General features: G+C 45.7%; 1 protein-coding gene and 2 long non-coding RNA genes across 9 annotated transcripts in view; 1 reads left to right on the forward strand and 2 right to left on the reverse strand.

The window, feature by feature from the left end:
- Positions 1-4,262: 4,262 nt before the first annotated feature.
- Positions 4,263-7,337, reverse strand: LOC135421820 (uncharacterized). Of its 3 annotated transcripts, none has more exons than XR_010434216.1 (5): positions 7,217-7,337; positions 6,239-6,357; positions 5,857-5,907; positions 5,524-5,756; positions 4,264-5,439 (listed from the first exon to the last, which is right to left on the reverse strand). It is a non-coding gene; the product is annotated as an uncharacterized LOC135421820 (long non-coding RNA). The 3 variants fall into 3 exon arrangements; XR_010434215.1 differs by having other exon boundaries at positions 4,264-5,186; positions 5,271-5,756; XR_010434214.1 differs by having other exon boundaries at positions 4,263-5,756.
- On the forward strand, positions 6,655-8,740 carry LOC135421822 (uncharacterized). Its single transcript, XR_010434218.1, has 2 exons — positions 6,655-6,787; positions 8,399-8,740. It is a non-coding gene; the product is annotated as an uncharacterized LOC135421822 (long non-coding RNA).
- The window catches only part of SLC12A4 (solute carrier family 12 member 4), a 46,925-nt gene continuing 30,730 nt past the window's right edge, over positions 8,645-24,839 (reverse strand). For 4 of the 5 annotated variants that reach the window (XM_064670552.1, XM_064670553.1, XM_064670554.1 and 1 more), the window contains 17 exons: positions 24,244-24,458; positions 23,094-23,258; positions 22,913-23,011; positions 21,350-21,407; positions 20,641-20,815; positions 20,139-20,257; positions 19,572-19,670; positions 19,150-19,269; positions 18,292-18,396; positions 17,129-17,297; positions 15,864-16,059; positions 14,996-15,165; positions 14,697-14,828; positions 14,493-14,600; positions 13,660-13,844; positions 10,832-10,965; positions 8,645-9,764 (listed from right to left, as the gene is read on the reverse strand). In XM_064670552.1, coding sequence (XP_064526622.1) covers positions 9,673-9,764; positions 10,832-10,965; positions 13,660-13,844; positions 14,493-14,600; positions 14,697-14,828; positions 14,996-15,165; positions 15,864-16,059; positions 17,129-17,297; positions 18,292-18,396; positions 19,150-19,269; positions 19,572-19,670; positions 20,139-20,257; positions 20,641-20,815; positions 21,350-21,407; positions 22,913-23,011; positions 23,094-23,258; positions 24,244-24,458 — 2,341 coding nt within the window. In that variant the 3' untranslated portion in view covers positions 8,645-9,672. Of the gene's footprint in view, positions 9,765-10,831; positions 10,966-13,644; positions 13,845-14,492; positions 14,601-14,696; positions 14,829-14,995; positions 15,166-15,863; positions 16,060-17,128; positions 17,298-18,291; positions 18,397-19,149; positions 19,270-19,571; positions 19,671-20,138; positions 20,258-20,640; positions 20,816-21,349; positions 21,408-22,912; positions 23,012-23,093; positions 23,259-24,243; positions 24,459-24,839 lie in introns of those variants that run through there. The other variant, XM_064670555.1, reaches the window with a different exon arrangement.

Here is a 24,839-nt window from a genome sequence, read left to right on the forward strand (position 1 = left end):
GTCCCTCAGTGATTTCAGCTCGAGACCCACAAGCTTTATTGCACTGCCAGCTCTGCTCTCTCAGCAGTAGCTCTGCATCTTGCCAGCGCCGCCTCGGGAAGCTGCTCCAGGTTCTCGCTGCAGGATCTTCAGCTTGGCTCCAGCTCTGCCACTTTCCAGCTCCACCCTCACACTCCCAGTCCCAGTCCCCCAGGTGCTCCTCCAGCCCCACAAACCCGATCCCAATTCCAAAATCACAAGCCCAGCCCTAGACTGATTTCAGCTCTATCCGCCCAGTCCACATTCCCAATTTACAATCCCATTTCCAGCTGCATAGACATTTCAGCGACGGTGCCACAGGCCCTATATCCACCCCACACTGATTCCTGTCCCAAGTGTTACTGTCCCAAGCCCAAACCCTGTCCCTACCCCAGTCCCTCAGTGATTTCAGCTCGAGACCCACAAGCTTTATTGCACTGCCAGCTCTGCTCTCTCAGCAGTAGCTCTGCATCTTGCCAGCGCCGCCTCGGGAAGCTGCTCCAGGTTCTCGCTGCAGGATCTTCAGCTTGGCTCCAGCTCTGCCACTTTCCAGCTCCACCCTCACACTCCCAGTCCCCCAGGTGCTCCTCCAGCCCCAAAATTCCTATGACAATTCCAAAGACACAAGCCCAGCCCTAGACTGATTTCACCTCTATCCGCCCAGTCCACATTCCCAATTATAATCCCAATTCCACAGACACACAGCCATTGCAGCGACGGTGCCACAGGCCCTATCTCCACCCCACACTGATTCCTGCCCCAAGTGTTACTGTCCCAAGCCCAAACCCTGTCCCTACCCCAGCCCCTCAGTGATTTCAGCTCGAGACCCACAAGCTTTATTGCACTGCCAGCTCTGCTCTCTCAGCAGTAGCTCTGCATCTTGCCAGCGCCGCCTCGGGAAGCTGCTCCAGGTTCTCGCTGCAGGATCTTCAGCTTGGCTCCAGCTCTGCCACTTTCCAGCTCCACCCTCACACTCCCAGTCCCCCAGGTGCTCCTCCAGCCCCAAAATTCCTATGACAATTCCAAAGACACAAGCCCAGCCCTAGACTGATTTCACCTCTATCCGCCCAGTCCACATTCCCAATTTACAATCCCATTTCCAGCTGCATAGATATTTCAGCAACGGTGCCACAGGCCCTATCTCCACCCCACACTGATTCCTGACCCAAGTGTTACTGTCCCAAGCCCAAACCCTGTCCCTACCCCAGCCCCTCAGTGATTTCAGCTCGAGACCCACAAGCTTTATTGCACTGCCAGCTCTGCTCTCTCAGCAGTAGCTCTGCATCTTGCCAGCGCCGCCACGGGAAGCTGCTCCAGGTTCTTGCTGCAGGATCTTCAGCTTTGCTCCAGCTCTGCCACTTTCCAGCTCCACCCTCACACTCCCAGTCCCAGTCCCCCAGGTGCTCCTCCAGCCCCAAAATTCCTATCCCAATTCCAAAATCACAAGCCCTGCCCTAGACTGATTTCAGCTCTATCCGCCCAGTCCACATTCCCAATTTACAATCCCATTTCCAGCTGCATAGACATTTCAGCAACGGTGCCACAGGCCCTATCTCCACCCCACACTGATTCCTGCCCCAAGTGTTACTGTCCCAAGCCCAAACCCTGTCCCTACCCCAGCCCCTCAGTGATTTCAGCTCGAGACCCACAAGCTTTATTGCACTGCCAGCTCTGCTCTCTCAGCAGTAGCTCTGCATCTTGCCAGCGCCGCCTCGGGAAGCTGCTCCAGGTTCTCGCTGCAGGATCTTCAGCTTGGCTCCAGCTCTGCCACTTTCCAGCTCCACCCTCACACTCCCAGTCCCAGTCCCAGGTGCTCCTCCTGCCCTAAAATTCCTATGACAATTCCAAAGACACAAGCCCAGCCCTAGACTGATTTCACCTCTATCCGCCCAGTCCACATTCCCAATTTACAATCCCATTTCCAGCTGCATAGACATTTCAGCAACGGTGCCACAGGCCCTATCTCCACCCCACACTGATTCCTGCCCCAAGTGTTACTGTCCCAAGCCGAAACCCTGTCCCTACCCCAGTCCCTCAGTGATTTCAGCTCGAGACCCACAAGCTTTATTGCACTGCCAGCTCTGCTCTCTCAGCAGTAGCTCTGCATCTTGCCAGCGCCGCCACGGGAAGCTGCTCCAGGTTCTCACTGCAGGATCTTCGGCTTGGCTCCAGCTCTGTCACTTTCCAGCTCCACCCTCACACTCCCAGTCCCAGTCCCCCAGGTGCTCCTCCACCCCCACAAACCCGATCCCAACTCCAAAGTCCAGATCCCTGCCCTAGACTGATTTCAGCTCTTCCCACCCAATCCATGTTCCCACCCATCAATCCCTATTCCACAGACACACAGATGTTTCAGCGACGGTGCCAGTCCCTGTCTCAATCCTACAGTGATTTCTGCTGCAGTGCCACAGTCCCTATGCCTGCTCAACAGTCCCTTTCCGAGCATCACTCTCCCTATCCCATAACCAGACCCACAACCTTTATTTCTCTGCCAGCTCTGCTGTCAGCTCCCGGTAAAGCTGCTGCACGTTCCAATCCTAGCATCTTTCTTTTTTTAAAGGTCTGAGTTTTCCACCCCAGCTCTCAAGCCCACATTCCAGGCCAGGCCTGACTATTTTTATCCCAGCTCCATCCCTGCAGTACTTATGCCAGGTCCATGCTCCCTAATCCAGCCCCACTCTTTTTCTGCCCATAGTCCTACCGTCTTTATGTCTCCACCAGCTCTGCTGCCTGAGCTCCAGGTCCTCAGCTTTCTGCTGCCTCTGCCTCAGCTTTCTGCTGCCTCTGCCTAAATCTGCTCCTGGGTATCTCTGCAGCCCGGGGCTGTTGACAAGGTCACAAATCAGTCTTTGTAATTGACTTAAATATCTCTAAGAGCTGTCCCACCCATCCCAACGGGAACAGCAACAAAACAATAGAATAAACAATCAAGTAGTCAAAGATGAAAATAAAAGTAAAATAAAATTATAATAGAATGAAACATCTTTTATTACTTTTCATTGTAACAATACTTTCAATACCAGCCCCACTGAGAGGTTGCATCCTAGTCCTTCTGGTTCGGGGGAGCACCCCTGAGCATGGGCTGCTCCCCCACTGAGCACTGACCAAAGCTGGCCGGCACAGCTGCCCGGGATACCGCCTGCCCAACGCCCTGCCTCGGCAGCTGTGGGGGACCGACCCCGGCTCCCCCTGGATCGGCAGCCGAGGCGGTGCTGCCGCATGGCTCCCCACCGCTCCCTGGAGCGGCAGCCGCGAGGGTCCCACCCTGGCTCACCGCCGCTCCTCGGCCCGGCGGCCGCGCCGATCCCGGGCCGGCTCCCGCCGCTCCAGCGCCGCCCCCAGCCCCGCCGCCGAACTGCCCCCAGGGCCCCCCGCCCACGCCGTTTATAGCCCGCGGCCCGCACAGCCCCGCCCCCCTCGTGCCAGCCCAGCCAATCCCAGCGTCCGGCAGCGTCCGGCCCCGCCAATCCCCGCCTGCCCGTTCCCGCCCTGCCCGTCCCCAAGAACCCCGCTGTCCCCTCAGGCCCCGCTCCCAGGGGCTGCTCCGCTTCCGCCCGCTCCCCGCCTCCCTCCCCTTCTCCCGGGAGAACTCCGGGACGGGACGGGACCGCGGACCTCCCACCCGCCCTCCCAACAGCGCCCGCGGGCACCGCGGCAGCGCAGGCGCGGCTCCGCCGGATCCCGAAGCAAAGGCGCCGAGACCGGCGCCTGAGGGGAACGCGGGGGACAAGGTGGAGAGGGGGGCGGCTCCGCGCCGCGGCTGAGCGGGCAGAGCTTGCTCGACCGCGGCCCCGTTGAAAGGGCCGCCGCCGCTCCCGCCCCCTCCCCGCCTCCCGGAAGAACTCCCAGACGGGACGTGAGCGCGGAGCTGCGCCACCCGCCCTCCCTGGTCCCAACAGGGCCTGTCGGGGGCTGCGGCAGCGCAGGCGCGGCTCCGGAAGCAAAGGCGCCGGCACCTACAGCGCCTGAGGGGAACGTGGGGAAGGGGGGCGGCGCCGCGCCGCGGCTGAGCGGGCACAGCTTACGGGACCGCGGCCCCATTGAAAGGGCGGGCTACGATTGGACGGAGCGGAGAAAAGCGGGCTGGGAGTGGCGGGCCGGGATCGGACCTGCACGTCGGGAGCGGCAGCCGCGGAAGCCCCGCCCCAGCTCACCGCCGATCTCGTCCCGGCTCCCGCAGCTCCAGCACCGCTTCCACCTCCGCCGCCGAACTGCCCCCCCCCGCCTCCCCCGCCCGCTATTTATAGCCCGCGGCCCGCACGGCCCCGCCCCCCCGTGCCAGCCCAGCCAATCCGCGCCCGCCCGTTCCCGAGAACCCCGCTGGTCCCGCAGGCCCCGCTCCCGGAGCCCCTCCCGCCCGCTCCCCGCCTCCCTCCCCTTCTCCTGGGAGAGCTCCCGGACGGGACGTGACCGCGGAGCTCCCACCGCCCTTCCGTGGTCCCAGCAGCGCCTGAGAGGAACGGGGGGACGGTGCCGCGCGGAGGGGCCGCGCCGCGGCTGAGCGGGCAGAGCTTGGGGGACCGCTGCCGGATTGAAAAGGCGGGCTGTGATTGGACGGCGCCGAGAAAGGCGGGCCGGGATTGGCGGGCCAGACGCTGCCTCGGGCCCGGATTGGCGGGGCTTGGAGCCCGCGGGGTGGCGGGAGGTGCTCGGGTGGTCAGGAGGAGGGACTAGGGCCGTGTCGGAGGCGCCCTTCCCGCGGGTCCGTGGCCGTCCCGGGTCCCGCCCCCGGGACCCCGTCCCCTGCCCCGCCCCTTGGTCGGGCTGCACCCCCGGGGTCCCGGCCCCAAGGCCCCTGCAGTGCCCCTCGGGGAGCCCCCCACCGGCACACGGGGCGGTTCCGGATCGCGAAGGCGGACTGTGCGGCATGGGGGACCGGGGAGCAGCGGCAACGTAGTGGGCCGGGAGTCGGCGGCGGGGAGCGGGGAGGACGCAGAGCAGCAGTGCGCCTCTGACCACCTCTCCCCACGCAGCAGTTCTGCTTCTACGGAGACTTAGACTGCCCCGACTGGGTGCTGGCTGAGATCTGACCGATTCTGACACAAGAGTTTGGCAGCACATAGGCGATAACCCCGCAATTGGCTACTCACCGTCCCCTAAGCTGAGAAGTTCTCGGGCCACTGGCTCTGACCCAAGTCAGAGGCTGCTGCCGTCACTGTGTGCCGTACCTGGGGGAGTGAGAAAAAACGTTACGTGGTGTTTCTGAAAGTAAGGGAGACCCCAGCACCTCCTCACTACCTCCCTGCCTCTACCTTAATGCTCCTCCTTTGCCAAAGGCAGGCCCGATGGCACCTGCAACCAGAAAAGGTCAAGCCTTAATTGATGAGCCTCGCAGTACTAGGAGACTACTGACAAGGACAGCTGAAGACCATCAAATGTAATTGGCAGGTGGCTCCGGCCCTCTGAGGCTGCACACATTCTCTGCAAAGTAAAAAAGCCAAAGGCAAATGTACAGACTGAGATACTGCCTGAAAGGATGGCTTTCCTGGGGGAGCTCCTACCTACCTCTCCTCCACAGTGACCTATTACCAGCAGGGGCCCTGAAGCACTGGACTCTGTTAGAAGGTGGCAGACCCCCTGGAGAACACAAGAAACAAAGCATGTGCACAGATTCACCACAACACCTGTAAAAGACCATCTAGTCCTGTCCTAGAGTCAATGCTCACCTTGCTCACAGGTACTCACCCGGATCACCTCCCCTCTGGTGCCTAGAGCCTCCTGGGCCCAGGGCTCTGCAGCTGAAAACAAAGAAAAAACAAAACAACAAAATCCTTAACACATCCAGTAAACATGGAGCCAAAAGCCACATCTTTGTGCTGATGTCAGGTGATGACCCACCTTCTTGCTCTGCTCCTCTGGCCTCTTTTCTGTTCAAATCTGCTTTACACCCTGTCCTTCTGACATGGTAAAGAAACCCTAACCAAAGTCACCCAGACAGATGGGGAAAGCTGAGTCTCCCTTCTCTTTAGGCAAACCACCCAGAGTTGCTGCCTGCAGCCAAAGACTGCAGCTGTAATCGCACAGAATATCTGGGTGAATGAGAGGAAAACTTAAGTGGCACATCTGAAAAGTCAGTGGGTGCCTTCACAGGCATTTAGGGGGCTCCTGGACGCTGCTTTCTACCCATACTACCTTCAAAACACCCCTGGCAATTCCTAAGCTGGCACCCCAGCCCTCACTCCATCTGTGGGCTGTAACCCCCCACTGACTACTTGCAAACCTGGGTGTCTGTAGTCATCTTTAACACAGAGCAGCTTCACCTTGGGACCAGATAACACTTGTGAAAAAATGCCAAGCTGCAGCTGAGATGATCAGGGGATCCCAAAAGATGTAAGGCTCCTAAGGAAAAGAAAAAACGATAACAAATTACCAAAGCACCTTACCAACACAGCACACAAAATTATTAAATTTAAAAACCCTGCATTTGAGTGTAATCCTCTTCATTGCCATATACAGCTCTGCTTCGTTGGATGCCAAAGCTGATGCTTCAATAAAGCAGGAACAGCTTGAGAAGTCCCATTCAATAAAAGAAAGAGAGAGCTCTAATCTCATTAAAGCCCGGCTGCTGAATGACCTCCTCGAGCAAAGGCTGGGGTTAATATACCCCGGCCGTGCCCACCTCCCTTCCAATGAGGCCCTGGGGAAAGGGAGGAGCCCAATCCCAGAAGGTATAAAGGCTCTGGGAGCAGCAGCACCTGGTTTGTATCTCTGACTTAAAATCAGGATGGGTAAAGAGCCTGATGGAGAAAAGGAGTCTTAATGAGAACAGGTATTATAGTTGGTATTGGATTTAGTGTTCGAATTTGCATTTGGGATTGTAATTTGTAAGAAAATGAGAGCCATTCCCTCCAGAAAGAAAGCCTATGGCTTTTGGGTGTCAGGTGCAGGTGGGAAAACTTTCTATATGCGTGGAAAGGGTTTTGTTAGCTTGCCGGAGCCCTGCGCTGAAACTGCACCTGACTCACAAAGGCTAGAGCCTTTCTTTCCTGGGGGAAAGGGAGCCCAGCAACGAAACAGCAGGTCTAACTCCCAAAATTAACATGGATGAAGTCCTCTCCCTGCACAGCTCCCCTGCTCGCAGAGGGCAGGAATTCCCGGTGCAAAAGGTCCCCCACAGTGCCCAGGGGGTGTGTCCGGAGCCCCCCGGAGTCCCTCAGAGCCCCCCTCCCGGCCCGGGACACACGGACTGTGCTCCTACTCTTCATGGCAGACGCGCCTCCCTGCCTGGAGAAGCCTCGCCCTCCGCCAGGGGATGGCTGCGCGGCTGAAGCGCTGTGTGGGGGGGCGGCGGCGCGGGCTGGAGCGGCGCGGGCTGGAGCGGCGCGGGCTGGAGCGGCGCGGGCTGGAGCGGCGCGGGCTGGAGCGGCGCGGGCTGGAGCGGCGCGGGCTGGAGCGGCGCGGGCTGGAGCGGCGCGGGCTGGAGCGGCGCGGGCTGGAGCGGCGCGGGCTGGAGCGGCGCGGGCTGGAGCGGCGCGGGCTGGAGCGGCGCGGCGTGGTTGCGTCCTGCCTGGGGGAGCTGCGGGACAAGGGCGATCCTGGCGGTACCGGAACGAGGCGCGGGGGGGCCTGGAGGGAGCCCCGGGGATGCCGGACCCTCCCGCGGTGTTGGGCTGAGCTCTCGGGGTTCCCAGAGCGCTTCGCGACGGGGGATGTGGAGTGAGGCAGTAACGAGAATCAGGGAAGTGCTTCCACGGACCCGCGCCCGGTTCGGTGGCTATGCCGAGGTTTGAACCGGGAAACGGCCGCTCTTTTGATGCACTGAGGAAGGACTGGGATGCGGACCCGGCTGGGAGCGGCACTGCAGCCGCGCGCCCCCCACTCACCGAGGGGCCGAGGCGCCGCGGGGGCAACGCTGATTTCTCTGGAGCCGCGGCCTCGAGTCCCGCCACCAGTAAAAACTTCTATTTGACATTTTATTTTATCTTATTTTTCTTCCTTGTTTTTTACACTTTTTATTTCTTTTTTATTTTTTTTCCACGCAAACCCTTCTGGGATATACCGGGCAGCACAAAAGCTTCTGGGATGCACCGAGGCGGCGCCAGGGCTGCCGGGATCTATTTATTTCTTTTATTTTGCTGTTATTCCTTGCCCTTTCGGTGCCTCCGGCCCCCGTCGTCCGCGGAGCTCCCCTGCTCCAATTTTTGGAGTCTCCCACCCACTTTTTGGAGTCCTCCCCTCCGATTTTAAGGGTTTGAGACATGGGGAGGGAGTAAACGGGGGCACCAATTTTCTCTTTTATTTCAATTTTAATTTCATTTCTTTTTTAGTTTTCTTGGGTTTGATTTTCTTCTTTTTTATTTTTTTTTCATTTTATTTTGTTTTATATTTTATTTTTTCGCCAGAAATCTTGAGGGGGTACAAACTTGTGTGTGTTTAATAGTCTACAGGTGCAGAGTTCGACCTGGCTGTTATTTGTGGACTCTGGAGTCTTTCCTCAGGCCACCCAGCTGCTTTGCAGTCTTGAGCTGGCACCTCCACTGTGCAGGACTTGTGCCATTTAGGCGAGCACCAGCATATCCCGCCCACCTTCCCCCTCTCACCCTGGAACCAGAGGTGCTGACATAGGACCATGGCACGACAGAGAGGCTATTCCTATGTAATTCACCATTGCACACAGACCAGAAAATAGGTTCAAAGTGTATGCAACATTTTATTGAAAAAATATGAATGTTCTGTACATAAAGTACAACTTAATGGGCTTAATAAAATCTCGAGAGACTTATTGGTTAATACAGGTCTTCTTCTTCTCCCTCTAAGGGCATAAAGCACAAACTGAAGCAGCAGGTCCCCTGTACTTGTGCAAGTGCCATCCCATCGCTGTGCGTGCAGCATAGCACCTGTCTCTACACACAGGACTCTAACATGCTCAATGTACTTTGATGGATGGTCTGCAAGAAATTTAAAGCATGAAAGAACTGCCCAGGACTGGTCCTGCAATCCACTGATGATTCAGAATTTATTGTGAGATCTCTGTTCTTCTGACAAATAAATACAAAAATAAATAGGGATCTGGCCTCACAGAACCTGAAGTCTCAGAAGCAACACAACCTATAGTAAGCTACATACATAATTTCAACTATATCAACATAATTTATTTAAATCTCTATCAATAAGTGTATTAAAAGTATAAATTCTTATCCAATACTGAGAGTTTAATTCTGGAAATAAATCCAGAAAAAGAAAGCTTTTCAGTCCTCTCTTACAGTTTAGTGTGCTCTTAGAAAATGCTTTATAGCTGAACTTCAGCAGAAAGTAGCTGTTATATAATGTACTTCTATTCCCCAATCCTAATAGAAAAATCTTTTTAAATCTTTTTACAATAACTGGCTTTTATGTCCTACCTTTAGATACAGTTACTAAAAATACTGCACATAGCAGTGCTGACTAAAATTAGGTTTAGTGTTAAAACTACTTGCACAAATGCTGGAGTCCCAAAGCAGAAACTGAATAATGTGGCAGCTTCACAATTAATTTATGTTGCTAATTGGATGGTGTAACAAATACTGCAATCCCAAAAGATATGTATGTTCAAATGGAAAGACAATGAGTAGGACTGGATGAGGAGAAAGTTAGGCAAAAACCTTTTTTCTTCTCCATTTAAAACTGGAATGTCACCAAGAAGGTAAATGTAGACCAGTGTTAGAAGCTTCTAAATCAGGAGTAAATGGTGATGACTTCTCGGCCGCCACCTCTAACAAGTAATACCCTCTCCAGACCCTCAGTCAAGACTTCTAGAAACTCCATGTCTGTTTCAGTAAGTCAAGGACAAAAGAAATATCAAAACCAAAATACAGTGATTAGCCTCTGTATTGGGTTTACATGGCAATGCTTATGTGAGGTGAGACCAGAGGCTGCCCCCATGTCAGACAGAGACAGTTGCATGCAGCTCCAAAACAAATCCACCACAGCCTAAAGCTGAGCCTGTCAGAGATGCTGGTGGCACCAGGTGACAGTCACACTCCCTCCCCATGAATACTGAGCAGTTTTCAGTCACAGTGGCTCAGCCTCTCTATGGAGGGGTAGAGAAATATGCATTACCCATTACCTTGAGTTTAAAATCTCTCCTGAGATGTGGTTCAAACCCCTTTATTCTAAGAGGAATGTTTTTATCCTTTCTGGTGAAACAAGCTATTACAGCTACTAGTACTATCTAGATTTAGGGGAAAACAACCATTTGGTATGTCATTTGTGACATCTTTTTTTTTGGCACACACTAAATTAATGGTACAAATCAAGGCTGAAGAGCAGCTGTGGACAGCAGCAAACTGTGGCACCAACGATCTCTCTCCAGCTCACAACCCTCAGCTCTGATCTTGCTTAAGGGAATCATGTAAGTATTCCTCTAAAAACCAAAGTACTGTGACTTCGAATTTTTATCTTACCAGAGCCTTGTACTTGGACCTAAGCCCCAAACTCTGACGTGTGCCTGAGATATTCCCTTCTCTTTCAGGACTTCCTTTTGACTCAAGTTCAGACGCTGCTCTGCCCAGAGCACTGGCTGCTGTGAATGCCTTCTTAAATATCTGCTACATCCACTGTTGAGAATTAAATTAAACTAACAAATAAAATCAAGTAAGAATTTAGATAAGACTAAATTCAAACCTTCAAACAAGGCTTCCATAGCAACCAGTGGCAACTTTTACTTTAAGCAACTTTAAGCAATTACTACCCTACAAGCCACAAGACAGTACCCTCCACTCAGTGGACACTTTATCACATATCACAGCTCGACAGTACTGGTGGCAAAATGAATTCAAGAGCATAGATTACAGAAAGACCTTCTGTGTGGCCCAGGTCTTGCCTGAAAGGATACAGTTTTCATCCCCATCAGTATTCTTTGGAGGACCAGGCATGTTGAGGAGCACAAGTCTGGCATCATGAGATCTATTTACAATAACTTCATTTAGCTTCACTGCTGTGTGCATCCTTCGGACATTAGACTGGTTCCTGTAGAAAAAGCACATTCAGACTTACTGTTAGAAACATGCCTCTGAAAACTGAATTATTAAAAAGGCCCTTAAAAGTATACCTTAATCTCCTAAAAACGCTGTAGAATGTCAACTCAACATACAGTGTTTTTTCACACAATGATGAAGATACAAAAGAGATTTTAGAGTTCTTTAGGTACAGCTAGTCTGTCGGTAAGATCTCTGGAGTCAAGTCACCAGTTTACAAAATTACTTTGCTCTTCAAAAGTACATTTTATCAAGATGATTTAGTCTTGCATAAGAAGTTAAAGCGCAATTGTACAAGGGGATGTGCTCTTTGACCGTGGACACCTGTGACTGCAGAGCCTTCCCTTACAGCAGCCCTGTCCAGAACCCCTCGCACCCACAGAAGCACAGGTCACACACCTCTCCATTCTCAGTACCAGAAAACTCCTTCTCAAAAACATCAGGATTAAGTAGAAGACCGGCACCATTGCACTCCACACTTCCCATGAGCACACTTCCCTCTTTGTGTTGAACAGCAGTTGGCATCTCCAGAGAAAGCCTGGCTTACTACAGATTGTAATTACATGGTAGGGAAATACAGGATCGCAGCCTACAAAGGGCTGGATGTATGTCTCCTATAGGGCTTTTCTGGAGAGTAATAAGGATGTGACCCTCTCCTTCAGCTGGACACTAATCCACCTCTCTGCCTGGCTATTTACAACACTTTTACCCAGGTATCCTTAAAATCTCAATCATGCTTTCAAACTCGAGTAGACACTTGTTTCAAACGTTATGGGAGAAAAGGGAATAGATGCATGATCTCATATGCCTCCGCTCCTTAAGAATCCAGGCTAAGAGAGGTAACGGCATTATTTATTCAGAATACATTAACACAAAATAACATCAGTTCATGCAGGAATTGAACTTGAAAGCATCCTTTGGGGATTTCGAGCCAGGGAATGTTTCCTTCTTACAGAAAATCAAACACTATTTTGGTAACATAAAAGGAAATACAATACAGAAATAAACTTATCAAAGGGAGAATTTATTTACAGCTTTGAGGATTTTCCACTTGGGTTTTTTCCTTCATTTTAATATATTAAAAACAAGTATTAGTAGAAACAAATAAAATATGAATCTTTGGTTTCATTAATTCAGTTTTGCGTGATATGAGTGAAAGTCTTTAGTAACTTCACTGCTCTTCTAAATATTCAGTCTTGCAAAGAAATAATTTATATAGCTAGAAAATAGAAGATGCAGTGGGAAGAATCATGTTTATTATACCAACAGCACAATTTACCCGCTGTGAACTATCTCGCTGTTACTTCATGTTCTTATTTAATTTGGAGCAAGGACACCCTCTGTCTTCACATCAGGTTCAGAAAGCCAGAGTATGTTTATAGGAAGTGAGGAAGAAACCAGCAGCAGGAACCACATACTGTCATTAACTGTGTATAGTTTTGGAAAGGGAATTGAAAACTGAAGATCTGGTTTTCTCCAAAGCGATATTTAAAATTGTCATCTCCCCAGTGATTCAAAGGTGTAGGCTATAACAAAGGGCTTGCTTAGTGTCCAGAAACCACCAGAAAAAACATCCTAGCAGTAGAGAACTGCTAGGAACTGTGGAACAAGAGCTTCTCTAAATGAGTAATGTTTCCGCCTGCTTGTGTCATACTCTGCTTGAGAAAACAGGTTCAGACCCGTAATTGTTTTCTATCCAGACTTAGTTCTTGTCAGGACAACTCTTGTAGTTTGTTACAACCTACTTATAATGATTCTTAGCTTAAGTAGCTAATCCTGCTCCCTTTAAAACATTGTTAAGACTGCTCAACTCTAATGTCTTTGCTTTTCTTCCATCATTACATACAGTTTTCCTGATTTTAGTTGAGAAAATGAAGTCTTCCCTCTCAACCATCTTAATGTATTTCTAAGTTCAATAACAAACTTACAAGTTTTCCCACTCTCTGAAAGCATGGAAGAGGAAAAAGTACAGGTAGTTAACACCAAATTCAGCAGAATTTCTACAGTATGATTCAGCCTAAAACAGAATTGAATTATGATTTATTAGGAAGAAAAATCTGGAACTCTGCCAAATATGCAAAACTGACTAACTGAACTCTTCATGTAAGATGTAGGACATCAAAGAAGTCACAGGAGATTCAGACATTTTTATACAAAACCAAAATAGACCTTTACTTCTAGCTCCTCATGGGGCACACACGTGGTAACCACAGCTGTTGTTACATGTCAGTGCTCCTTCAGCAGCAAGTCTCAGAGGGTTTTATCACACACATATTCTATTCCAAGTCATTAATCACCATCTCCACAGCTTCTTCCTTTCTGCCTTAAACATCCCCAGTACATATTAGATAGTGAAGTTATCAAGACTTTTCGTTTAATTCTGATTAGATCAGTGAAATTATCGATCTGCTGTGTTTTACTGAGGTATTTGGGAGACGAGAAAAGTTGTTATAGGACTTAACAGCTCCAATTTGAAATTTGACTATACCAAGTAAAACATTGAGGGCTGTGTGCCACATTTAATTGGTTAGAGATTTTTCGGGAGGCTAACTGCTGTCTTTTGAGTAGTCAGGCCTTAATGTTGATTGTCCAAGTCTAAACCAAGGATTATGAAACAAAAGATAATAAAAGCAGAACACATGTAGAGTTTCGGGAGGTGCAAGGTGTTCACTTAGACAAGACTCACGGCTTAATGCTGATGAGATCTCTAAAGCTTCCCACAGCACTGCCTCGGTTCCGCTTCTCAGCATCACATTTCTCTTTTGTCCAGGTCATCTGGATATTCTCAGGAACTGGGTCCCCCTCATCTTCTTCATCTGAGTAGAGGCTCTCCAGACGTGCTATTGAATGTCTGTCCTTTACCAGCTGAGCCTAGAGGGCAAATGAATGACAAGGTGAACTCAGGGACTTTATTTTACGCTCTTTGGTTCTCTTCAAGCAATGAAAGGCTTTTTGTTCCATTGTATCTTTTATTTTGTCCAGTCAATTTAGCCTTTAAGACAGCTCTGATACCAGGCATCTGCTCTAGCCAATAATCTTACATACCAAATTGACTTTAAACAGTTTTGAGGGGTGTAAGCTGTGCAGAATTTGGACTGACAGAGGCCTGTATCTATACAAGAAAAAGAAGTCAGTCTCACTCACATCATCACGTGGTCAGAAACAACAGACAAGTCTGACTCAAAACTGACAACTAAAATAAGCTGGACAAACACATGCAGAAGAGTTAGATCATCTGCACCTTTCATAGCTACATGTCCTGTAAGTCCAAACTGGAATGAAATCTTCAGTAGGAAAACAGGATATACTACAAAATGAGACAAATACCAGATATCCCATAGAAAGAAAAAAACCCAAGAACTACATGCAATTTGGGGAAACAAAAAAGCTACACTAAAAGTATTTCCTTGCATCTTCAGAAAAATAAACTTAAGCAGCAGCTATATAACACACTACTAGGAAGGAACCTTTGTGTCACTCCCCTCAGCAGCCCAGAGCCAAGAACCACAAATGACATACCTCCCTTTCCCTCTCAGTTTTTGTCAGCCTCATTTGCCTCAGCATCTGAGATCTCTGCTCCATCATAAGAGTTCTCTCATAAGTATATGCTGAGATATCACTATTGTGCTGCAGAAATAAGGACAAATATAGTGCTTGTAATCAAGTGATAGCCAAATATCACCACTTGCATAATAAAGTGAAAAATGGGCTCAATTCCCTTACCATTTCTACCACTTCTACCTCTGCCTCTATTCGGAGTTGATAGAGGAAAGTAGCCAAATCCTTCTTCATCTGGATGCTGTTATCATCCATCTGAGCTACAGTAAAAATTCTCATTTTGCATTTTCTCCAAACCTGGTGAGAGAAAACAAACTCTCGGGATTTGAACCAATAATATTCTGCTCTACAAAACAAACTTCATAATATATCCACTTGCATTTATCAATACAGGGTCTACTACTGGACCATGTTTCTTTAAACTAATGCACGCAGAAGTAAGTAGGTTCTGACTAGCTGCTTACTTTGTGCTGTTTGAGAAGAAAAGGAAGCAACATCAACATGCCTCCATCATGCACAATCCACCACACATCAATATTGCCTTCGTTGTAACGCTCATGGTTGCTGGGGTAGAAAGACACATTTTTGGGAACCAGCAGAGCCAGGTGGGCTGCAGTTGTGCAGCGAACAGTACCTGGCCAAAAGGGGAAGAACACAGTTACTTCCAATTCTGCAAGAATGCTCTATCATTAAAACAAACAAACAAAAAGTTACTCACTAAGCAAATGTCAGCAAACCATAAAAGAAATCACTTAAATAAAGAAAAGTTTGTACAGTAAGACTTGCATAGACAGGTTGGTCCAAATGACAAAGCCAGGATAAAGCAAACTCACAGGAACACAAGCCCTATTTCACATTTGAAATAAAATCAGCAATCTCAAAAGCTAAGTCTGAGGAGAAATCATCTGCTCTGGGTTAAGTAACTGGACCACAGGTGAAGGAGAAGGATAGAGGCAAGGAGAGTGTTATTCAGTAGTGAAGGACAAGTTGAAAGATAGATAATCTTTGTGACAAAACAGAGATTATCAGAGAAACAAATTATAGTTTGCCATGAAACCAGCATCTCTCAAGTCCATAATTTTTTAACCATGAATTTTAGCTGCCAGATTAATCTTTGAGCATCTTTCATAGGTATTTTACCTACAGGAAGTGGCATTTCAAACAGAGCAGTTTTGTGAGAAATTATCTACTTCACCATCAATACTAGAAAAAAACAGACTAAAACCCAAAACCAATTTCACAAGGATACTGTTAAAATCCCCTGTGTTTACCATGTGTATAATAAACATCTCTGTTCATGATGTCTGATCACATGGAGCCTTTAAAGCTCACCTATAAATGTCTTCCAAGACCTTGGATCTTCACTTTGTCTCCAGCCATAGGGCCATCCCAACACCACAGTGTTATGCTTCATGCCACCTAGTCCACAGGACTGGATTAAGTGAGCAATTCCTTCTCGAACTTTATTGGCTACAACTACTTGACAAAATCCCTTAACCTTCTCAATTTCCATCATATTCTTAATAGTCTGCAAGAGAGACAAGGAAAACCTTCAGAACCAAAAGGAACTCCTAGTATTTCCCAATCACGTGATTACTATGCCAATTCCTGGTTCACGTGTCCATAGGTAATACACATTTCAATGCAAAGTTCTGCTCATCTGATTTCCTTAATAAAACAAAAGAGAAAATACCCACTAATTGTGTGTAATACTTGTTTAAAATAGAGTTTTCTTCCAAACACTTCTAACAGATTAAGATTAGGTTTTTTTCGTTTGTGCCATCATCTCCTATTCACAGTAGTAGTTAGTGATATCTGTGTTACTATCTCACTCTCCATTTTCTAATCCTATAACACTCACCTTTTTTAACCCAAGGTCAATTGACTTCATTGGGATTTCCAGTTTCTGATTACCAAGTAACATGCTGTGTTTATATTAAATTTACAAATATAAGCACCAAATCCACACACCTATCAAGTGTACCCTTCATTTGTTTAAAAACTAAACTTGGTCAACACATGGCCCATGAATTAGTTTTACCTTTGTAACAATTTTCCTATACAAAATGCCTCTGGGGAAGAAAACATCTGCTGATGTTATACAGAAGTAAACAGGGCTACGATATCATGTTTATAGAATGAGAGAGATTAATTTATTAACAAATTTTCACGACCATCCTTCAATGCTTTTTGGAATAAATTTATCAGCACACTGAAAAAGGCAGAGCACATTTGCTGAGTTTGACAGTTACTGAAATGCTACTTGGGATGTTCAGAAAGCTAAATAGTCCTCTTCCCTCCATTAAGCAGCATGTAGAACTTCCATAGTAATTATTCCTTATAAATTAAGACTGTTACATGCAGTAAGGCTGTTTACATAACATTTGAGTATTGATCTTGCATTCCCAAAGCCACAACTGGCAGCTGAACCATGTTTGCAAGCCCTTTACTGAACAGCTGTAGTACTGCTCAACTAGTCCTATGTTTCATGGAAGCTTTATTAACACGCTTTTTTCCATGTATGTTTGGGAAACAAAATTTCGCATTACCTGCCCACTCACCCCTTTCTACTTCAGGAATTTGTTTAACACACTGACCTGTTCAGCAGCCTGGGCTTCTCCATAAGTTTCCAAGAAATTCCCTTGGATCACTGATCCTATGATAGTCAAACCTTTACCAGCTTTCAACTGGGATGCAAATGTTAACAATCTAGGGTATTTTACATGCAAATCTTCGTCAAGTTTCAGAAGCACCAGCAACTGAGGCCTGGAGAAAATAAAAAAGGCAATGTCCTTTTTACCTAAAGCTTTAACAAAAACACTTGTAAAAAACTGCTTCTCATCACTTATATTGTGCTTGAATAATAACTCTGAAACAATATGTTCTTTCTGTATCTCACACATTAGAAGAGTTTTACTTAATATTTTATTTCTCTTGATTAAAAGCAGATGTGAAATATTGTGGGAATTCTGCTACTGCATTGTGTTGACAGTAATGAAACCCATTGATATACCTAGGTTAAGAAGCTTGCATTAGCATTTTATTCACAGGCTTGTTTTTCAAGGCTCTTTTAAGTACTGTTAGAGCACACAATATGTGTTCATACTTTAAGGCTGTTCTCCCAGATCTATCTGGATATTTGTGCCAAGAAAATATTTGTAGCCTGTATTCAGAAACCTGGCACATGGAAAACACGAATATTTTCATCTCAACACAGATCCCACCTGTCTTCTGTCCCTTAAGGTGTTGCTACATAGCAATTAAATTATTTCCTGTCTTAAGTTATGGCTGAGCAAGTATAAAAATATCTATAAAACTCTGTCTCGGGTAGATTCCTAGTCCTCTTGTTCAGAACCCAGGAGTTGTGCGATGCCCAACCAAGAGGAGGGTTCTTGCCCACTTAATCTGTTTTCAACACATAAAATCAGAGGGAATAATGTTAGTCACTGTTTCAGTTTCTTGACCTCTGGACCTCTGAACTCACAGACTCCACAGTTTCCCCAGGTTCCACTTCTGAATTCACCAATTTTGAGTCCAACTAAAGATCCAAAGGGCATAAAAGGTCTGCCCATGCAGGGCCCATACAGTAGGGCTTGCCAGTGATGAGGCAGCTTACTGCAGTCAACACTTCTTTTTTTAACATTCTGGGCATTTAAATTCATTCACACAGACCAAAAGCATCTTGTTTAGAGTCCAGTTTAATTCCTTAAGTGTAAGTAGATAACCATGGCAGTGCATTTTATCAGTCTGAGATGAGTACCTCCAGTTCTTTGTGTGTGGAGGGCCCTCCTCCAGCCTGAGTAAGGCATATCTTGCCGCGCTGAGCGAAAGGCCCCGGATACCATCACCCCACTCCTTCTCCGCACTGTGAAGAACACACAGTTTAGCCAACATGTGGTTCCATGAGCATTTAACTGCACACCTACAGTCAGGCTATAGACACACCAGTATCTTAAAATGAGTTTAATAACATGATACATAGCACACATCACATGTATATTTATCATTTGTACATGAATGTCTGATGTCACATGAGAAAAATGCAAATGTTTCAGTCAAATACATATGACAACACCACCATTCTGTGCTTAATTCATAATTAACGCTCCACTATGGACGAAGCTTCCCAAGCATATACAAACATCTGGCACTTCACAATACCTGGTTGAGTCATTAAGCCAAATTATTTTATACAGCCATACCACAGCATCCAACATTATCAGTCTCAGGTAAGCCAATCTGTAGATTCAGCTTTTCAAGGACTGTTCTTGACAGACCTTTGCACCAGATAACTGGAATTAGGTATTGCCATCGGCTGTTCTGGGCCTGAAGCAATCGTGTGCCACGGACAGCAGGAAAATAAACCCCAACCAGTTTTCTGCTTTCTGTGACTCAAGTTTCACCAAGCACCTTTAAAGGTTTAACTACAAAGCACTTCAGGGGCTTTTGTTTTGTTTAGCACTGATACAGTAAAACAATTAAAAAACATGAACTAATAAGGAATGCCTTCAAGTTATCTCTGTACAGTGCCTTCTCCAAACTTGAACACTAGAGATAATTCATTAAAAAATAGATCCAATTCTCCCTTCCTACCCATTTTTATCCAGTTAATACTTACCCTTGGTATTCAATGTACTTGTAAATCATGCCTGCAATAAGCATTGCTACCAAAGCATAATACCAAGAAGAAATGAACATCAGTGCCAGGCAAATACTCATGCCTAAAAATGAGAGGGCCCTAAAGGAAAAAGCAAAGGTATTACTAATTAGTGGGGCAGAAAAACCTTAAAAACAAATTACACTCTTGCTCTTTTTTCTTTAAACTGTCTATTCTAAACTGACAGTGAAAGTAAAGATTCCAATGGATCTCCCCAGTCCCCATTAGTTTTAGTATCCTGCTGTTGAAATTAAACTCTCATGCCATTACACATCTGGGTCTGGTCCACTAAGAATATCGTATCAATGTACTGCCCACTGCCCTCATGGAGAGGGTTCTTCTCAAGCCCTCACTGCAGATTACAGGCCTGGCCTTTTGCTTACCAGTGATAGTATTTGAAGCGAGGCCGCCAGTTTGGAGTTCGCAGAAGTGTCTGTACTGCACATGCCAGATTAACAAAGAGGTAACACATCAAGAAAAACCTGAAAAGCAAAAAAAGTGCAAAACCTTCTAGAACACACATTTAGAGATTCTGTCGCACACAATCACAATTAATTTACAGTCAAAATCCAGCTGCTCTGTCACATGTGCCTGTGATTTTTATTAGCCTGGACTATCAGCATAAAGTAGTCAAAACAATTTTTTAATTAGATCAAGTTAGATCTATTCACATCATCAGTGCTGTCTTTGCTCTGCGATAAAACTGTTTTCCCAAACCAAATAAAATATACTAAAAACTTGACTATTCACAGAATACTCCACAGCAGAAACAAATGTATATGAAAAGTCTGAAGTCAGAGGATTCACAGAAATAATGAAAGTGGAACTCAGACTCCAGTAATTTGCTTTATGGTTAAAGTTATGGTTCTGAAAGACAATCAAACTAGCAACATTCAAAAGAGTATTCTTAATCCCACCCCTCCCTTAACAGCAACCAGCCTGTTTCTTACATTGAGAGAATTGGAGCCACCATGTCAAGTGAAGCAATCAGGATTCCCAGCTCAGCAATCAATGCTGTTAACAGAAGAGCCCATGTCGGTTCACCATTCGCTTTTCCATGACCAAAGATCTGAAAAACAGAAACATTAAGCATATCTACCAAGTATTTCATAAGGCTGTAATGGAAAAAAAGCAGATTACATTTTTAAAAACAGTAGTAATTTTCCTATATAATTCCTTCTCTAGAGCAAGGAGTCAAGTTATTCTAATGTCCTTTTGTGCTTCATTGAATTAGATATTCAACTTCTTGATAAAATTACCACATAACGTCTAATCAAACTCCTTAACAGTATTCCTAGTTTTTAACAAAGGAAAAAAAGCATCAAAATAAAAAATATCGACTCTCACTTCAGTGCTGGGCAAACTAGGGAAAACAAATCTGATTTCCAAGAGCATAAAGTCAAGCAGCTGGTTAGGCAGTATGTACAGAATGCGTTTTTAAGATGTACGAACCCACAGGAAAGGGATGATGTTGTCCTTGGCTATGGCTTGCAGCAGCCGGGGGGCTCCAGTGAGGCTCTGCAGACCTGCCCCACAGGTGGAGAAGAAGGATCCTATCACAATGACCCACGGTGAGGGCCATGACAGGGTACCCACCACCAAGTTCTTGTTCACCGCATCACCATACCTGCAGAGAGGGACAGGGAGCACTCAGTTGAGACTCAGGTTTGGGTTTTGGGTCAGTTTTAAGATGTCATTTAAATATTATTAAATATTATTAAATACTATTAAATACTATTTTCTTGATCAGGAAATACAGAAAGTAGTAAACAAACTGAGTTACTTTTGATACACATATAGGAAGTGTCTGCAGCCTGATTCCAACAGTTTGAAAGCTTTCTTTTCATTATATATATTTTAAAATTCTTGTATTATCACCACATTATTTCTCACTTTCACATAGAGAAATGCAAGAATTAAGACACAGGATGGAAGATCTGAGGGAACCATGCCAGAAAACATCAAATCAAATAGAAGTAGATTACCAAAACAGTGATTACAATTTACATACAAATATGGTTTTAAAAGGCACCCGTAAGTAAAAGCCAAAAAAACCTAAGGGCAGGGAGATTTGTAGGGGGAAGGAGGAGGAAAGATGGAAAAGCATACCTACTCTGCAAAAAAGAAAATGAAAGGAGAGCATTAAAGCAGTACAACTTACTTATCTCTCAGGACAACACCTTCTATGCAGGCTCCAAATAATAATACACAACTGAAGTCTTGAGGACAGAGTGTGCTAAGGAAGTAAGATTTCTTAAGATGTGGCAGAAGAAAACCCCCATAGAAAGTATCGTGGAAAGGAGAGTATGTGCCTCCGTCCCACAGCATTTGCACTGCAGCACCTCCACAAGTACATCATAAAGCTGTGAGCAAATTAATGTTTCACAGCTCACAGAAAGCTTCTTATGTTAAAGTAACAAAGTTGTTCTTCAAAGTTTAAGTTTTTAAAACAGTTTTAAATGTTCTGATAAAGGAAACAAAATCAAATGAAGCATTTTTATACTAAAATGTCAATTTAATCTTCTGCTAGTATAGAAACTGATATTAAACTATCTTTCTTTTCTCCCTCCTTTCCCTGTGTCTGAAGATATTTTGAACATACAGCAACCCATTACCTTGCATGTTCCTATCTGTGGCCTCTGATGGCATTCACATCACCAGTAGGTCTTTGACTACGAGGTTTGTTATTAAACTGTACTGCTGCTGCACTGTGCAGGACAAAATACCTTAGGCTTTTTGGATCTGGCAATCCATAAAGTTTTTGATCTTGTGAATTAAGTTCACATGAATGGTTAAATCCTAAGTTCTACCCCTGACATGCAACTGTAGATTACAAAGTGTAATAAAAGGGGAAACGTGGCTCCCTCCTAAAAACCACGGTGTGAGGCTCCCACAGGGTGGCGTATGAAACCGACACATCAGTTACTGAGTCACTTCGAAACTGCCAACAGAGTTGGTGTTATGTCTGTGACCTGGTTTAATATTTATTATGTTTACAGGAAATGCTGACTTCTTCATACAGGGCCAGTTCCCAAAATAACAACTGGGGAAGGCTGTGCTCCTAAGAAGCTGGGACAAGCAAGCTGGGCTCCTGATTTACAGTTAGGCAAGGTTTGGCAAAAAACAGGAATGGAACAGAATTTCCAGGAAAGTCACCATCTCAGCCAGCTGCCCTTAGGGTGGGATTTATTCAGAAAGCTCTTTTGACTTTTCTTTTTTTCTTTTTAATCTCCTATGTTGAAAAATTGTCATTTAGGACATCAAGAGCTAGATGAAGCTGAAAGACTTTGGTTTAATCTCTTTAGCAGGAGAACAGAGATGAAGACAGTCTTTCCTAAGCAAAGCCCTTGTGGTTCTAATCCCAGAAGAGCTGAAAAAAGCCTCGGAAACGTCTAGTTTCATTTCTAACTCCAGTTTATCTTGTCCTAAAATGTTCAAGACAACCTATAGTCCTTAAAGTCACTTCAAATAAAAGGCCTGAAAAGCTGTAGATCACTGTGTAGCAAAGAACAGCAATGGAAATGCAAAACAACAGAACCCACCACAAAAAGCGGGACAGAAAATAACAGGGTAATAATCCCAATGCTTTCAGCCCAAGGATTGTTGTTTTGTTGTTTGTTTGTTTTTTTTAAAAGTCATACTCACACTGATAATTTGGTGACCTGAATGCAGTTCCATAAATCAAATACAATGTAGCAGCACTCTACTAATTAGAAAAGGATACAGACTAGTGATGTGGTGACAATGGCAAGAATTGTTCCAACGGGAATGGATTTCTGTGCATCTTTGAGGTCCCCTGATCTGTTTGAACCAGCCATGATACCTGAAAGTACATTCGGATGTAAGATCACAGGGCAGGAAGAAGCTCAAAGCCCCATGATGCCCTCTTATCCCAGCATTCTCACCAGTCACCGAAGGGAAGAAGATGCCAACCAGCACCATGAAGGAAGTAGCAATATCTGAAAGCACGTACAGGTGCAGGTTGTTTTTCTGGCCTGCTACATCAACAGATGGGTGATGTGCTTTCTCCAGGATCTCTCCTTTCTCCAAATAATTGCTCCATAAGTTGTCTTCAAGGTTATTATCACACCACAGAAAAGAAAAGCACATTTCAGTTCAAACTCATTATACTATGTTCTCATTGTAATGGGTCTACAACTGAGGATTACAAATGCAGTTCAGTGATCAACACAAATGAAGACGTATACAAGTTACATGAAAGAAAATTTATACTGCGTGTTTTCAAAGGAATCTGTATCAAAAAAGCACAAATATGTATCAATAGCCTACTGAAGTCTAAGCAACTTATCCTTTATTATTACTAAATGTAACATTTTTTTAACTTCATACCTATTTTAACACAAGGAAATACTGAATATATTTACGAACCGCCATACCACACACAGTAGCTCAGAGAATGCAAAGCAGCAATACTGAGCAGCTCTCTAGACAGGAACGGATTTGTTCTTCAGTCAGCGAAAGAATTACAGAATTGCACGTTTGGCATTTGAAATTTCACTAACAAATGTTGAGTCCATTTTAGAAACTAGAATGCTGGTTTCTGTGAAAATGGGAACCTTCAGCATTCAGCACCTGCACAGAGCAGCTTTTCCCTGGAGTTTTTTTCAATAATGAACACTTTTCAATGATATTATATTCAAGAGTGGGCAAAGCAGGAGACATACTATTTCTGTACAAGTACTCTTATCTTTCAGGACATAACCTGTCTAAATGGAGAGTTGTCACTATGCAGAGTTATGAAAAATTTTAATAACTTACTCATGTTAGTATAATTTATAATCATAGCTGACTTCCTGATGAAATTATGAGACGTACAAGGCATATTTAATCAATTTTACAGCAGACAAGTACTGTATCAGGACAAAAGTGCCCTCTCCTCTTTTTAAAGGTTATAAGATTTGGGTTTTTTTTATTGAAGATAATTTCTTCACTGTCATTACATTTCTTCAGTCCCTTCCCAGCAGGGAAGAGTTCAACCCATTTCAATTGCTCAGCATGCCTCCTCTTTAAGGGAAAAAAAATATTCTACTATACCTATTAAAATGCCACTAGCAGCTCCTGGAATTCCTGCTACCTCAGAGACATTATTCATTAGGAAATATTCATCGCAGTGTTCTTCGGTTAAGTTTGTAGTGTGGCAGAAAAGCTCCCAAAGCTTAGAGGCCACAGTTATGTTATCCTTAACTATGGTTTTGGCACAAACATCAAAGTGATCTCTTGACAAAGTCCTGTTGCCCAACATGCAAATCCTGGAAGGGAAACATGAACACCAGGGTTATTGTATGTTACCAGGAAAATGAAATCCACCCTTCCCCATAGTTCTTCTTTCATATCGTGGAAGCTTCAAGTTACTCTAGTCTGCTACATCATTTCTTACCTTCAAAAGGATGGTGGTAGCAGGACAAAGACTGTCTGTTCCCTTTAAGGGTCAGAGGTATAAAGCTACTTTTTCAACAGTTTTGGGAAAGGTATAAAAAGCTATGTCAATGTGATTTATTGAATTTGGTCAATTTACCTTAAACAATGAAAAGGGAAGATTAGGCCGCTTTAGGTTGGGGGGGGTTGCATTTTTTGTTTGTTTGTTTGGGGGCTTTTTGGTGTGTTGGCTTCTTTTGGGGGGGGGAGGGCAT

The sequence above is a fragment of the Pseudopipra pipra genome, chromosome 14 (genome assembly GCF_036250125.1).
Source record: "Pseudopipra pipra isolate bDixPip1 chromosome 14, bDixPip1.hap1, whole genome shotgun sequence".
Lineage (NCBI taxonomy): Eukaryota > Metazoa > Chordata > Aves > Passeriformes > Pipridae > Pseudopipra > Pseudopipra pipra.